At 55.3% G+C, this 11,964-nt stretch overlaps 1 protein-coding gene across 4 annotated transcripts in view; it reads right to left on the bottom strand.

The window, feature by feature from the left end:
• Positions 1-1,230: 1,230 nt before the first annotated feature.
• KIF21B (kinesin family member 21B) overlaps positions 1,231-11,964 on the bottom strand; it is a 54,228-nt gene continuing 43,494 nt past the window's right edge. For 2 of the 4 annotated variants that reach the window (XM_016935407.3, XM_016935410.3), the window contains 6 exons: positions 11,364-11,544; positions 9,041-9,205; positions 8,605-8,722; positions 7,328-7,498; positions 6,543-6,742; positions 1,231-5,416 (listed from right to left, as the gene is read on the bottom strand). In XM_016935407.3, coding sequence (XP_016790896.1) covers positions 5,359-5,416; positions 6,543-6,742; positions 7,328-7,498; positions 8,605-8,722; positions 9,041-9,205; positions 11,364-11,544 — 893 coding nt within the window. In that variant the 3' untranslated portion in view covers positions 1,231-5,358. The other 2 variants (XM_016935394.4, XM_016935401.4) reach the window with 1 other exon arrangement.

Genomic DNA, 11,964 nt, shown 5'->3' with positions numbered 1-11,964 from the left:
CAGGGCAACTCTGCCCACTTGTGTCTCCCTCCATGGCTCAGGGTCCCTCTCTCACACACCAAGGCCTTTCTGTTTGAGGAACAGAAGCCTCTCTAGGGGAAACCTTCCCCAGGAAGCTTCGCCCTCCCACCCACGGTGACTTCTGCCTCCTACAGACTCCAGGAATTCCCTGGCCAGAGCACCTGTCACATCCATAAGTCTGGACAAACAGCAGGGGACCGGTGCAGGCTGAGGAAGCAATTTGGTTTTATATTTGGGAAACAAAGCAAAGAGAAACCCTATTATATTCCTGATACAAATATCAGGAAGTTAAGCTTTTTAATCAGTTGTGGCTGGTGATGAAGATGTAGATTCTCCCCGAGGGGCCTCTCTGCCCAGGGGATGGGCCGGAATCTCCAGGAGTTGGTGAAACAATTCATGGTTATCAAAAGGGAATATGGGTTCTTAAAGACTGAAAAGCACTGATCTAGGACAAAAATCATGGTGAGGCACAGTGACTCACGCTTGTAATCCCAGCACTTTGGGAGACTGAGATGGGAGGTAAGGCTTAAGCCCAGGAGTTCGAGACCAGCCTGGGAAACATAGTGAGATCCCATCTCTATTTAAAAAGAAAAGAAAAGACCTTTGTAGAGCTCTTTTCTTGTATGATCTTTTTATAGTCTTGCCTTCTTTCCATAAGTGGCAAGGGACCGAGATGCGTTTGGCGTGCACCACGCACAGCGTAGTCCAGGCCCTAGAGAGGTACATGTTACGTTAGCAAAAGGCAAAGGCTGCTGTGGTTGGGGAGGTCTAGATGCAGATCCTGGCTCTGTCCTTACTAGCTGTGATCCTGGGAAAGTCACATCCATCCCGAGACCTTTCTCATTTCATAAAATGAGAATGTCACCTGTCACACAGGGCAGTGAAGACACAATGAAAAATGCTCTGAACAGTGCCTAGGATATAGCAGTTGGTCCACAAATGCTGCTGCCCACTCTTCCAGCAACTGCACCTGCCTCCGGAGACAACATATGGAGTCTGGAGGAGAATGTGACGCTCTCAAAGCTCTCTGCTTTCTAACTGGTGAAGCCCCAAACTCACAGCTCAGGAAGTTCTCATCAGGCTGGGCCCAGCCCCAGAGGCCTACTGCACCCATTCACCCACCCACCCACCACCACCACCAACTCCCTCTCCAAAGGCCCCAGCCAAAAGTCAGCAGCCCCCTGGAAGGGGACAGGGGACACCTCCACAGACATTGGTCATTCAGGTTTTATTTATGACAACTTCTTAGAACACACACATCCAATCTAGGAACAGAAATGTACAACATGAGGCTTAAATAACTTTCATACACTATGTACAGCCATCGGCAGAGGTACAAAACATATATACACCTTGTGCTAGTCACATCATGGAGGACAGCAGGAGCCTAATGAAGCCTGCAGCCTGGGCAGGGCATGATTGCTAGAAAAGAGTTGGTGGGCAGGGCAGGGCCCTGATTCATCTCAGGGGTCTTCTCTGATCCTCGGCTCTTTGTGGAGGAGTTTCTATTTCCTACTTCCCTGCAAGGCCCTCAGGACATGGTTCACAGGACTGAACTAGGGTGTGATAGGGGCTTCAAGATCATGAGTGCTGGGGATGGGGCAGGGGACAGAACAAAGGTATCAAAGAAGAAACAGAACTTTCCCTGCAAAATCTGTCCTTGCACATAAGAGGGCAGGGAAGGATCTGGGAGTCAGGAGAGGAGGGCCAGGCCCAGGAAGGCCTGTGGGGCATTGGCCACTGACCAGGAGGCTATGCCAAGCAAGGAGAGCAGCAAGCAGTTGCCTGTTTGGGATGGCAAAGGGACAAATACCACAGGTCCGGGACACACAGTGGGAAGAAAGTCACTGCTCCTGCAGGGCAGGCTCTGCCCACACAAACACGATGGTGAACAGACCAGGCACAGGCAACAACCAGGGGATATGCCTGCTCCCAGCCCAGACCACATCGGGGGATGCCCCCCAGAGCTCAGAGCTAGCAGGGCAAAGAAGTGTTATGTTCCCTAACGTCACTGCAGCCACCTGCTGGTGTCTCCCTCCACCACATCAGGCACATGAGAAAGTCCCCGCGACCTTGTGTTTTCCCCATGTGGTTTTGTGCTTTAAACTGCCCTCTGCCCAGGCCACACATCCCCAGACAGGCAGCAGGGCTGGGCAGCTGAGGGTGAAGAGATTCCTAGGCTGAATCCAGGGTGAGGCCACTCCCAGATCCACCGCTGTCCCTTCCCAAGGGGCTGAAGGTGGCACTCTGACCACCTCAAAGGCTTGGGTGTGCCAGGCTCCGCCTGTTAATCTTTCCACCTTCCTTGGAAATCTCGCAAGGCAACTCCACGCGCTGCCTTTGAGAGTTCTGGCTGCTTCAGAGGAGTCCGCCACTCACGTGAAAGCAAATACTGAACTGACTGATAGTGAGGACAGGGCCCTGGCACAGGACTATGCTGAAGAGGCCCAAGGGCAGTGGGGATGGAAGACTCCTATCCAGGGAACCCGCTCATAAGCTTCGAAAGCACAAAGTGGGGCTTGACCCAGGAGACTGGGAATCAGTCCAAGCTCTTCAGGCTCACTAGGGCTAGGACTCAGCCTGAACTCAGGCGTTTAGAGATTTGGGGTGCGGGGTTTAGAGAGCGCTTTACTCCTGGTCCCATGGCGTAAAGATGTGGCTGGGCCTGACAAGGCTCAGCCTCCAGTCTTAAGATGGGCACAGAAGGGCAAGAAGTAAGATGACGAGTCCCAGAATTAGGACAAGCCATGAGCCAAGGCCTGGTCTGAGCAAGGGCAGCCCCCTGTCCCAGACACAGGCACCCCCAATCTCACTTTGGACAGAGCCAACGTGGGAGGAACCTCCCGGGCCCGGGTCTGTCAAGTCTGCCTGCGAGACCCTGCCATTGTGCTCAAATCACAACCATTTTGTGCTTCCAACATTTAGGGTGCTTGTGCAGTGAGTGGAGCTGGGGGCCTGCCCCCTAACATGGACCTTGGACATCCCTGAAAGAGTGGGCAGAGAATCCAACTCTCATGAAGCACAACTCGGGGTGTCTCATGGATGTTGGGCTCAGGGCTCCTGAAGGACTTCAAGTTTAGAGAGTCAATGACACTTGCCAGGACAGCAGAGCTGGCCCCGCCGTGAGGTAGCTGACCCATCAGAAACAGCAGAAAATGGGCAATGATGATGAGCACCTCTCGCAGGGCCATAAGATCACACTTCGTGCAAGAACACGCCTTGCAGCTACAGTGCAGTCACCCCAGGTGGGGCATCCCCGGCCCGGGGGTGGGAGCTCAGGGGACAGAGTCTTACGTGTTTCTATCGCTTGTAAACAGTCATGCGGACGGATTCTTTCTTACAGGTTGCAAGGTCAAAACTTTCTGTTCAGGTTGGGGGGGAGGAGTGGGAAGAGATTTGTGGCCACATCTTAGAGCTAAGGGGGTTGCCCAGCACCCCCGGGGTGGCCAGAGGAAGAAGGATTTCCAGCCATTGCTGACAGACTGTTCAGGCCCCAGGAGACCAGCATCCAAGGGGGTCTCCTTCCTGCTATCAGCTGCCCCAGACTTCAATACCACATCCAGCAGGGCCAGCACCAGCAGGACAGCCGTCTTAGCCTCTGTGGCAGCTCCGAGGAGGGCACGGGGAAGGGACCAGGCCTCACTCAGCCTCCACTGGAGCCTGCCTCCCCCCAACACTGGGCGCCACATGGAGAGGGCTCCAAGTGCCCCGGCCCAAGACGGAGAGGAGCCAAGGGCAGAAACACAGAACCACCTCTGGAAAGTCCAAAAGTCACTGCGTCCTCTGAAGGGAGGTGGGGCTGGCTCTTGGCTCCCAGACTGAAGCGGGAAGCACAAGACCAGCGATGCAACGGAAAAACAGGGTGGGCAACTTTGGGTGGGGGTGGGGCGGGGGAGAGGGATGGAGCTCAGTCCCCCCCCAAGGCCCACTCCTGTAATTCCAGAGTTTCCCCAACAGGGGGCGCCAGAACACTGATTTAACAATTTCCCCGGAGCTCCGCGTCCCCAGCCCCGGGGCAGAGAAACTCTGCCAACTCTTCCTTGATAATTTTCTGCAAGGGAGGGCCTGCGCTCCATGCCAGTTATAAGGCCGAAAATGTGTCTCCTGAATAACCAGAGAGAGAGAAGCTGGAGAGACTCCCCGGCCCAGTGGGGGACTGCAGGGCTGTGGAGGGGCGGGGGTCAGGGTGCCGGGCTGTCCTCCCCATCCAAGCCACCTCCCAGCAGACACAGCCCCCACGCTGCTTCCTACGTGGCCCACGCAGGACTCTGGGGCAGAACCCCGGGGCCTGGGCTGTGGGGTGAGCGCCCCCGCCTTCCCGGGGGCGCTGGGCACGAGACCTCGCGAGTGAGAAGACACATGTGGTGCCGCGGGCATGGCTGGTGTAAGGCTGCCCGGCACGGGTGCCAGGCCCCGGAACGGAGGAAGGCACTGAGCGTCAGGCGGCCTAGAGGCCAGGGGTAGCTAGAAGACTCCCTGGGGGCTGTGTCGGGGACAGGCCTGAGCTGCACAGTCGAAGGAGCAGTTCCCTCCTCCGCAAAGCAAACAGAGGAGGCGGCCCTGGAGGGCCGGGGCAGCGGACTCCCTTTGGGATTTCTGGCCCCCAAGAGCTGAGGGAAAGAATATAGGGGAAGAAACTTCAAGTCCGTTTCCAGGAGGCAACAGCAAAAAATAAAAATAACAAAATAATAAATAACTGAAGTATTTCTGACCGTCTCCCCAAAGGAATCTTTCTAGCAGCTCCACCTTGGCCCCATCCAAAAGGGACCCCAGGGAACTGTTGGGGCCAGTTGGGGCTATCTGTGGGTTGCCAGAGGGTTAAGGGTTAGCTGCAAGGCCCAGCCGCCCACACCTGGTTTCCTTAGCTACCTGAGGACTATCTTTTTGGGCTCAGAGGCAGGTGCAGTGGCTCTAGAGGCTGGGCTGGGAGAAGCGGGGAGGCCAGCTCCTCGGAAGGGTGGGATGGGGCCAGGCTGCTGCACCTCCTGACAGGGCCCCACTACTGGGCCAAAGGCCTGAGAAAGGGGCAGAGCCGGTTCAGCAGGAGACAATGTGGCCACGACTGCCAGGAGGGGAACAAGAAGGGATAATGCCCTTTGGCTTCACAGCTTAATTTCCTCCCCAGCCTCTCTCTCACCCAGAGGCTCCTGAGAGGCAGGGGAGGGATGAGGGAACAGTGTCCTGTGGGAAGGCCAAGGGAGAGGGAGGAGGGCAGGAGAGGGGGCCATGCCCTCTGTCCCCAGAGCAGCTGGCCCCATCGGCCGGGTCACAGCTTCCCTTCCATGGTGTCCAGGCTGCTGGGGTCGAGGGTCCGGGGGCATCCCTCTGACCTCACTCCTAGGGTGGGCCGCTGTGGGGTAACCGCCGGACACTCCAGAACTTCACCGTCAGGTCACTGGGGTGGAGGACAAAGTGGAGGGGTGCCGGTCAGCTCTTGCAGTGGGCTTGGCTGGCTGCCCCCAAAAGTAGAGGATGAACTGGATTCTCCAAACTCCCCAAATGTGGTTGGGGCTGGGAGGCAAGCATGGCTTACGGGGAGGTGGACTGCAGGTGGTGGGGTGCTGGGCAGATGGAGAGGCCTGTGCACTGAGGCCCCCGGGGGAGCTTTGTCATGGGTTTTCTTTTTTTGGGGGGGTGTTTCGTTTTGTCCAGGCCTGAAGGCTCCCCCTTCTGCTCCCTGGCACCCATCTCCTGGGGCCTGTCCCACTGTTCATGCTTGGAAAAGGACGGTGGGTGCAGGAGGGACAGGCAGGGCACCTCTCTGGGCCAGGCAGGACAGGAAGGGAGAGGAAGAAGGAGTAAAATAATCTCATACCGTTAAGAAGCAGCTCAGATCGAAGTGGGGAAAGAGAGGGAAAAGGAAAGAGGGGAAGAATGAAAGAGGAGACAGGGAGAGATGGGGAGGGTCAGGGCAGGGTGGTGGCGCGGCCCTTTATGGCCAGGACTCGGCGAGGAAGGCAGGGGGTGAGTCCAGGGACGTAATTCCACAACTTTACCCGGCAGTCACTGTGGGGGGAGAGAGGCGAGGACAGAGAGGAGAGGTGGGAGGAGACGGGAAGGGGAGGGGAGAGAAGGGACAAAGTCGGAACAAGAAAGAAAGCCATCTGAGTCGCACCCCATGGGACAGAGGGCCTGGCTGCTCCCCACACAGGGGGCCAGAGCGGGTGGGTGGGGTGTAAGAGGCGTGGTCTGGGGCTGGCAGGGCTGCTCTGTGCTCTGAGAGATACCTGCACGGGGGAAGACAGCCAGGGCAGGGGAGGGTAGGAAGGGCTTGGAGACAAGCGGGCAAGGCTTGGCCCAGGGCCCAGTACCTTCCTCCTCCCCTGCCTAGCGCAGTGCCCAGCACATGGTGGGCACTCACTGAAGGCTGGCACAGGCTAGGTATGCAAAGGAGGCCACCATGGAATCTGCTCTGTGAACCGAGCCTGCGGGGACAACTGCAGGGCCCTGAGCCTCCCAGCCTCCCCTGCCCACACCAGGAGATGAGGGAGCAGAGGCAGACCTCTCTGACCAGCACCCACCTGGAGGCTGTGAAGATATGCTTGGCATTGGTGCAGATGGCATTGATGGGACTGTCGTGGCCCTTGATCTCACCGATGGGTGTGAAGTTGTCCACGTTCCAGACCTTGATGACACCCGCACGGCAGGCGCTGAGCAGCATGGGGCGGCCCGGGATGAAGGCCAGGGCGCACACCCAGTCCTTGTGCGCATTGGGGATTTGCTGTGAGAGGATCAGGGCTGGTGAGGGCTGGGGGAGGTGATGAGGGAGAGAACCTGCCCCAGGGCCCCTCTTGCTAGTAATGGAGCTACTTCCAGGCTCCCCTGGCCTCTAGACCTGCCACACGGGCGGGTGACACTGGTTCTAGGAGCCATGCTGGGGTGGCCTGTGCTGTGGGCTTTAGGGGACCAGAGATGGGTCCCTCTGCTCTTCTTCCCAGGTTCAAGCCTAAGATCCTGCCCTGGCAGAGAACCCTTCAGCCCTCACACGGGTCAGGCTAAAACACAAATGCTCCCAGGAAAGGAATTGGGTAACTGAGCTTCACATGCAAACCCAAGAGCTGAGAGCAAAGGCTTTGCTGAGAGCGGGTTGCCTAAGAGGGAGATGTGGCATCAGGAGAGGCCGCGGGTAGGGAAGAAGGGAGGATGGAGACAGAGGAGGAAGAGGGAGAACGGGAGGGCTTGGGGAGCTGTGAAAACCGTCTGGCCTGGGGCCCGCGAGTCCAGGCCCCAGGGTCTCCAAGGCCCTGCGTGGGCTATGGAAACCGCCCTACCCGAGTCTACCCTCTCCCTTTCCTCCTGACCCCACCTGGATGAGCTCCTGCTGGTCTAGGTCCCACTTCTTGATGCCGTTATCTCGGGAGCCACTGAACAGGATGTCTCCCTGGATGGCGAGACACTCGATGCCATCGTAGTGCGGGGGCTCGAAGTTGTGAGTGGGGCCGATGGTGCCCGTCACACACTCGCCTAGCTCGAACATCTGTGGGAGGAGGGGCCAGTAGGGAGAGGCCAAGTGGGAGGAGGGAAGGCAGGGCCTACAGCACTGTGGACCCAGAGGCCTGAAGACCCAGGAGTCTGGCTAGGGTGACAGCCACTGCCCTCTGGGGAGAGGAGCTTCCCAGCAGGCGAGGGTTCCTGGAGGTGGGGCTGCTCCTTCTAAGGGACTGGGAACACGGAAGGTTCAGATCTTGACCCTTCCTGTGGATACTGGGGCAGGGGTGGAAGGAGACCAACTCAAGTAATGCAGGGGTGAATCAGCTCATCACGCCGAGACCCCACAGCTCAACAGGCAGCTGCTAAGGAGAAAGGTGGGTTTAGGGTGTGAGCCTCCCTCTAGAATTCTTTTGATTTTTACTAAATATTCACCATAATCCCACCACCCCTGAAAACCCTACTTCTTTCCAGTTTCTTTTTTGTTGGAGACTGAGTCTCACTCTGTTGCCCAGGCTGGAGTGCAGTGGTGCAAACTCGGCTCACTGCAACCTCTGCCTCCCGGGTTCAAGCGATTCTCCTCCCTCAACCTCCCAAGTAGCTGGGACTACAGGCGCCCGACACCATGCCTGGTTAATGTTTTGTATTTTTAGTAGAGACAGAGTTTCACCATGTTGGCCAGGCTGGTCTCAAACTCCTGACCTCAAGTGATCCTCCCATCTCAGCCTCCCAAAGTGCTAGGATTACAGATGTCAGCCACCACGCCTGGCCTGCTTCCTTTCAGTTTCTGACTGTGTATGGACAGTTTTCAATGGCATAATCAGAGAGCAAACAAATTAGTGTTTGTATACATCATGTTTGGTTTGCTATTTATCATTTTAATAGCTGCAATGCATCCCATTTAGTGGATTTTCCATAATTTGATTGTTATTCTACCCTTCAACATTTAAGTTATTATGAATTTTTCACCAGTTACAAAATAATGCTACAATCTATAACTTTCTACACATAAATTCTTGCCTTCTTTGGGGTGATTTCTTCAGCAGACATCCCCAGAAGTCTTATAATTTTTCATGGGTACTCCCAAGGCAACAGAGGGCAAAGATTGGGGAGAGTGGAAGACCAGCCCCGACCCAGGCCTCATAGCTGAGGTACCTTAACGTAGTGGTCCTTGGAGCCAGTCACCACGAGGTCGTGCTGGCTGGCCGTCTGGGTGACCGTCAGGCACATCACAGGGCCGATGTGGCCAGTCAGCTTGCCGACAGGCTGGAACCTGCAGTGGGAAGAGGCCCAGCCAGGGGTAGGTGAATTAGAGGGGACCCTGGGTTGGGGTGGGGTGTCTGCCCCAAAACAAATAGGCCTGGTCAGGGTACTCACCCTCCCCTCTCGCTCAAGGCAAGATCAAGAATCTAGACATGAGCTACCCTGCATCCCAGCAGTCTCACTGGAGAGGGCATAGGCCCAGCAGCATGGGGGGAATAAAGGTGTTGCTGAGGTCCTACCCACCCTGGGGTGGGTCCCCCTGAACCAAGACCTGGGGACCTTGCCTGGGAATGCCAAACCCTCCTCCCTCCCCAGGTATCACGCTGACCTGCTAAGCTCCCAGATGCGGACGGCATTGCCCGAGGCGGCGTACAGCATGGTGCCCGAAGGGCTGAGGGCGATCTGGTTGATCTGATGCTCGCCCTGAGCACTGGTGATGGCACGGGTGGATGTGGCGGCACAGGCATCCCCTGAGATCACCTGGCCCGAGGACCTGCCCATCGGAGAAAGGCAAGGCCAGAGGTCAAAACAATCCATGTGCACAGTGCAGGAAACCAATAAAACGTCACTAAGACCAGCCCAAATAACCCACTTCTTCCAGGAAGTCTCCCATGACTGACAGAGAACAGCAATAGCTTCTCCCATAAGTGAGACCCAGGGGAGAGCTCCACTCTAGTTCCCTATGAGTCAACTCCCCATGTGGCCTGCCCATGTGCCTGGTCACTGGCTTGGAAAGATGGTAAGGCTCAGTCATGAGACTGGGTGTGAACATGGATCTTCCGGAAATCAACCTCTCTGAGTCTCGGGTTCCTCATCTGTTAAAAGAGGTGATTATATCCATTCTGTTTACTATTTTTTTTTTTTTTCTGAACGGAGTTTCGCTCTTGTTGCCCAGGCTGGAGCGCAATGGCGTGATCTCGGCTCACTGCAACCTCTGCCTCCCGGGTTCAAGCGATTCTCCTGCCTCACCCTCCCGAGTAGCTGGGATTATAGGCATGCGCCACCATGCCAAGCTGATTTTGTATTTTTAGTAGAGACGGGGTTTCTTCATATTGGTCGGGCTGGTCTCGAACTCCCGACCTCAGGTGATTTGCCTGCCTCAGCCTCCCAAAGTGCTGGGATTACAGGCGTGAGCCACTGCACCCAGCCTGTTTACATTTATTTATGTTTGTCTGTTTGTTTGAGATGGAGTTTCACTCTTGTTGCCCAGGCTGGAGTGCAATGGTGTGATCTCGGCTCACTGCAATCTCTGCCTCCCAGGTTCAAGCAATTCTCCTGCCTCAGCCTCCTGAGTAGCTGGGATTACAGGCATGCGCCACCATGCCTGGCTAATTTTGTATTTTTAGTAGAGACGGGGTTTCACCATGTTGGTTAGGCTGGTCTTGAACTACCGACCTCAGGTGATCTGCCTGCCTCGGCCTCACAAAGTGCTGGGATTACAGGTGTGAGCCACTGCGCCCAGCCTTGTTTACTTTTTTTTTTTAAGACTTTATTTTTTTTTTTTAGGCCAGTTTTAGGCTCACAAGAAAACTAAGCACAAGATAGAGATTTCTCACATGCCCCTGCTCCCACACAGGCACAGTCTCCCCCATTATCAACACCCCCCACCAGAAAGCTGCCTGTGTTTCGATTATGAACCCATGTTGACATATTGTTATTGCCCAAGTCCATAGTTTATGTTAGAGTTCACTCTTGGTGTTGCACATTCTAAGGGTTTGAACAAATGTATGATGGCATGCATCTACCATTACAGCATCATACAGAATAATTTTACTGCCCTAAAAACCCTCTGTTTACTTTATTCATTATTATTATTTTTTGAAACAGGGTCTTGCTCTGTCACCCAGATTGGAGTGCAGTGGCACAAACATGGCTCACTACAGTCTCGACCTCCTGGGCTCAAGCAACCCTCCCACCTCAGCCTCCTGAGTAGCTGGGACTACAGGCATGCACCACCATGCTCAGCTAACTAAAAATTATTTTTTTGTAGAGACAGGGTCTCCCTGTGTTGCCCAGGCTGGTCTTGAACTCCTGGTCTCAAGTGATCCTCCTGCTTCAGCCTCCAAAATACCTGGGATTATAGGCATGAGCCACTGTGCCCAGCCTGTTTACTTCTTAAGGATCAAATTAATAGACTGTAGCTTACAGTGTTAATGTAAGGATGTAGCATGACTTCTGCTAAAAAAAAACCACTTTATTTTGCAAGGCTCTTGGTCTCAGTTCTGCCTCCCCTGCCCTATGCCTGTGTGTCTGAGACTGTCGGGGCAGGGCTCAGGGCCATGACTGGGTGGTCGCCTACACAGGCAGTGGCCAGCATGGCTTTGGAGGCTCGCCCTGTTTCCTAGCTCCTCTTTCAGACTCATAGGATGATATCTAACACACCTCAAGGGGCAGGGCTTGGGGGACTGGGCTGTGGGTGGAGGCCAGGCAGGCCAAAAATTCCTCTAGTGGTGCTGCCCCAGACACTGTCTCCCAAACCAAGAGATCTCACCTTGTACCCCAGGGTCAAGCCAAGTTCATAGGCTGGTAATGGTCTCTGTGCCCATGTAGCCGGGCTGTGCTGTGCTGAGTGGGTCACTTGGGCTGGGAGCATCTGTACCCAACACAGCCTGCTGCAGCCGACCACTGTGAGGCAGGTGGGGGGTACTCACGTGAGAGTCCGAATGCACTTGGCTGAGTCCCGGATGTCCCACACCTTGATGTAGGAGGTGGACACAGAGAACACAAGCCCCGAGTGGCTGCAGTACTTGATGGAGACCACGTTGTTGGGGTGGCCCTTTAGAGCTGCGATCTCCTGGCCGGTAACCAAGTTCCACATCTTGCAGCTTCGGTCTGCGAGAGATGGGAGGAAGCCACAGGGAGGGGAGGGATGTCAGCCACTAGGGGGCGCAGCTCCACCTCTGCAGGGGCTGCCCAGGATAGGGGAAAGGGATCCACAGAGCTCCAGAGGACGGAGCTCCAGGTCTGAAGAGGTAAAAAACACATACACATGTGCTCACTGGCATGTGTGTGCTAGTAAAAAACTCAGGGAAGAGAGAATTCCCGCAGAACTTCAGACCAGGGTTCCTCAAACAAACTTTCCACTAACACCAGAGTTTTGTGAGCCATACTGCTAAGGTGTCCAGGGCTAAAATAAAATTCTTAAGCTTTTATGGTGCCTGTTCCTCCAAACACTAATTGCTGACAAAGCAAATGAACCAGTGCAAGCAAATGTTATGGGAAAACTTGGAATCAATCAATCACACCTAGATT

Source organism: Pan troglodytes, chromosome 1 (assembly GCF_028858775.2).
Source record: "Pan troglodytes isolate AG18354 chromosome 1, NHGRI_mPanTro3-v2.0_pri, whole genome shotgun sequence".
In the NCBI taxonomy this organism is placed as follows: domain Eukaryota; kingdom Metazoa; phylum Chordata; class Mammalia; order Primates; family Hominidae; genus Pan; species Pan troglodytes.
This window is presented reverse-complemented; position numbering and strand designations above follow the sequence as displayed.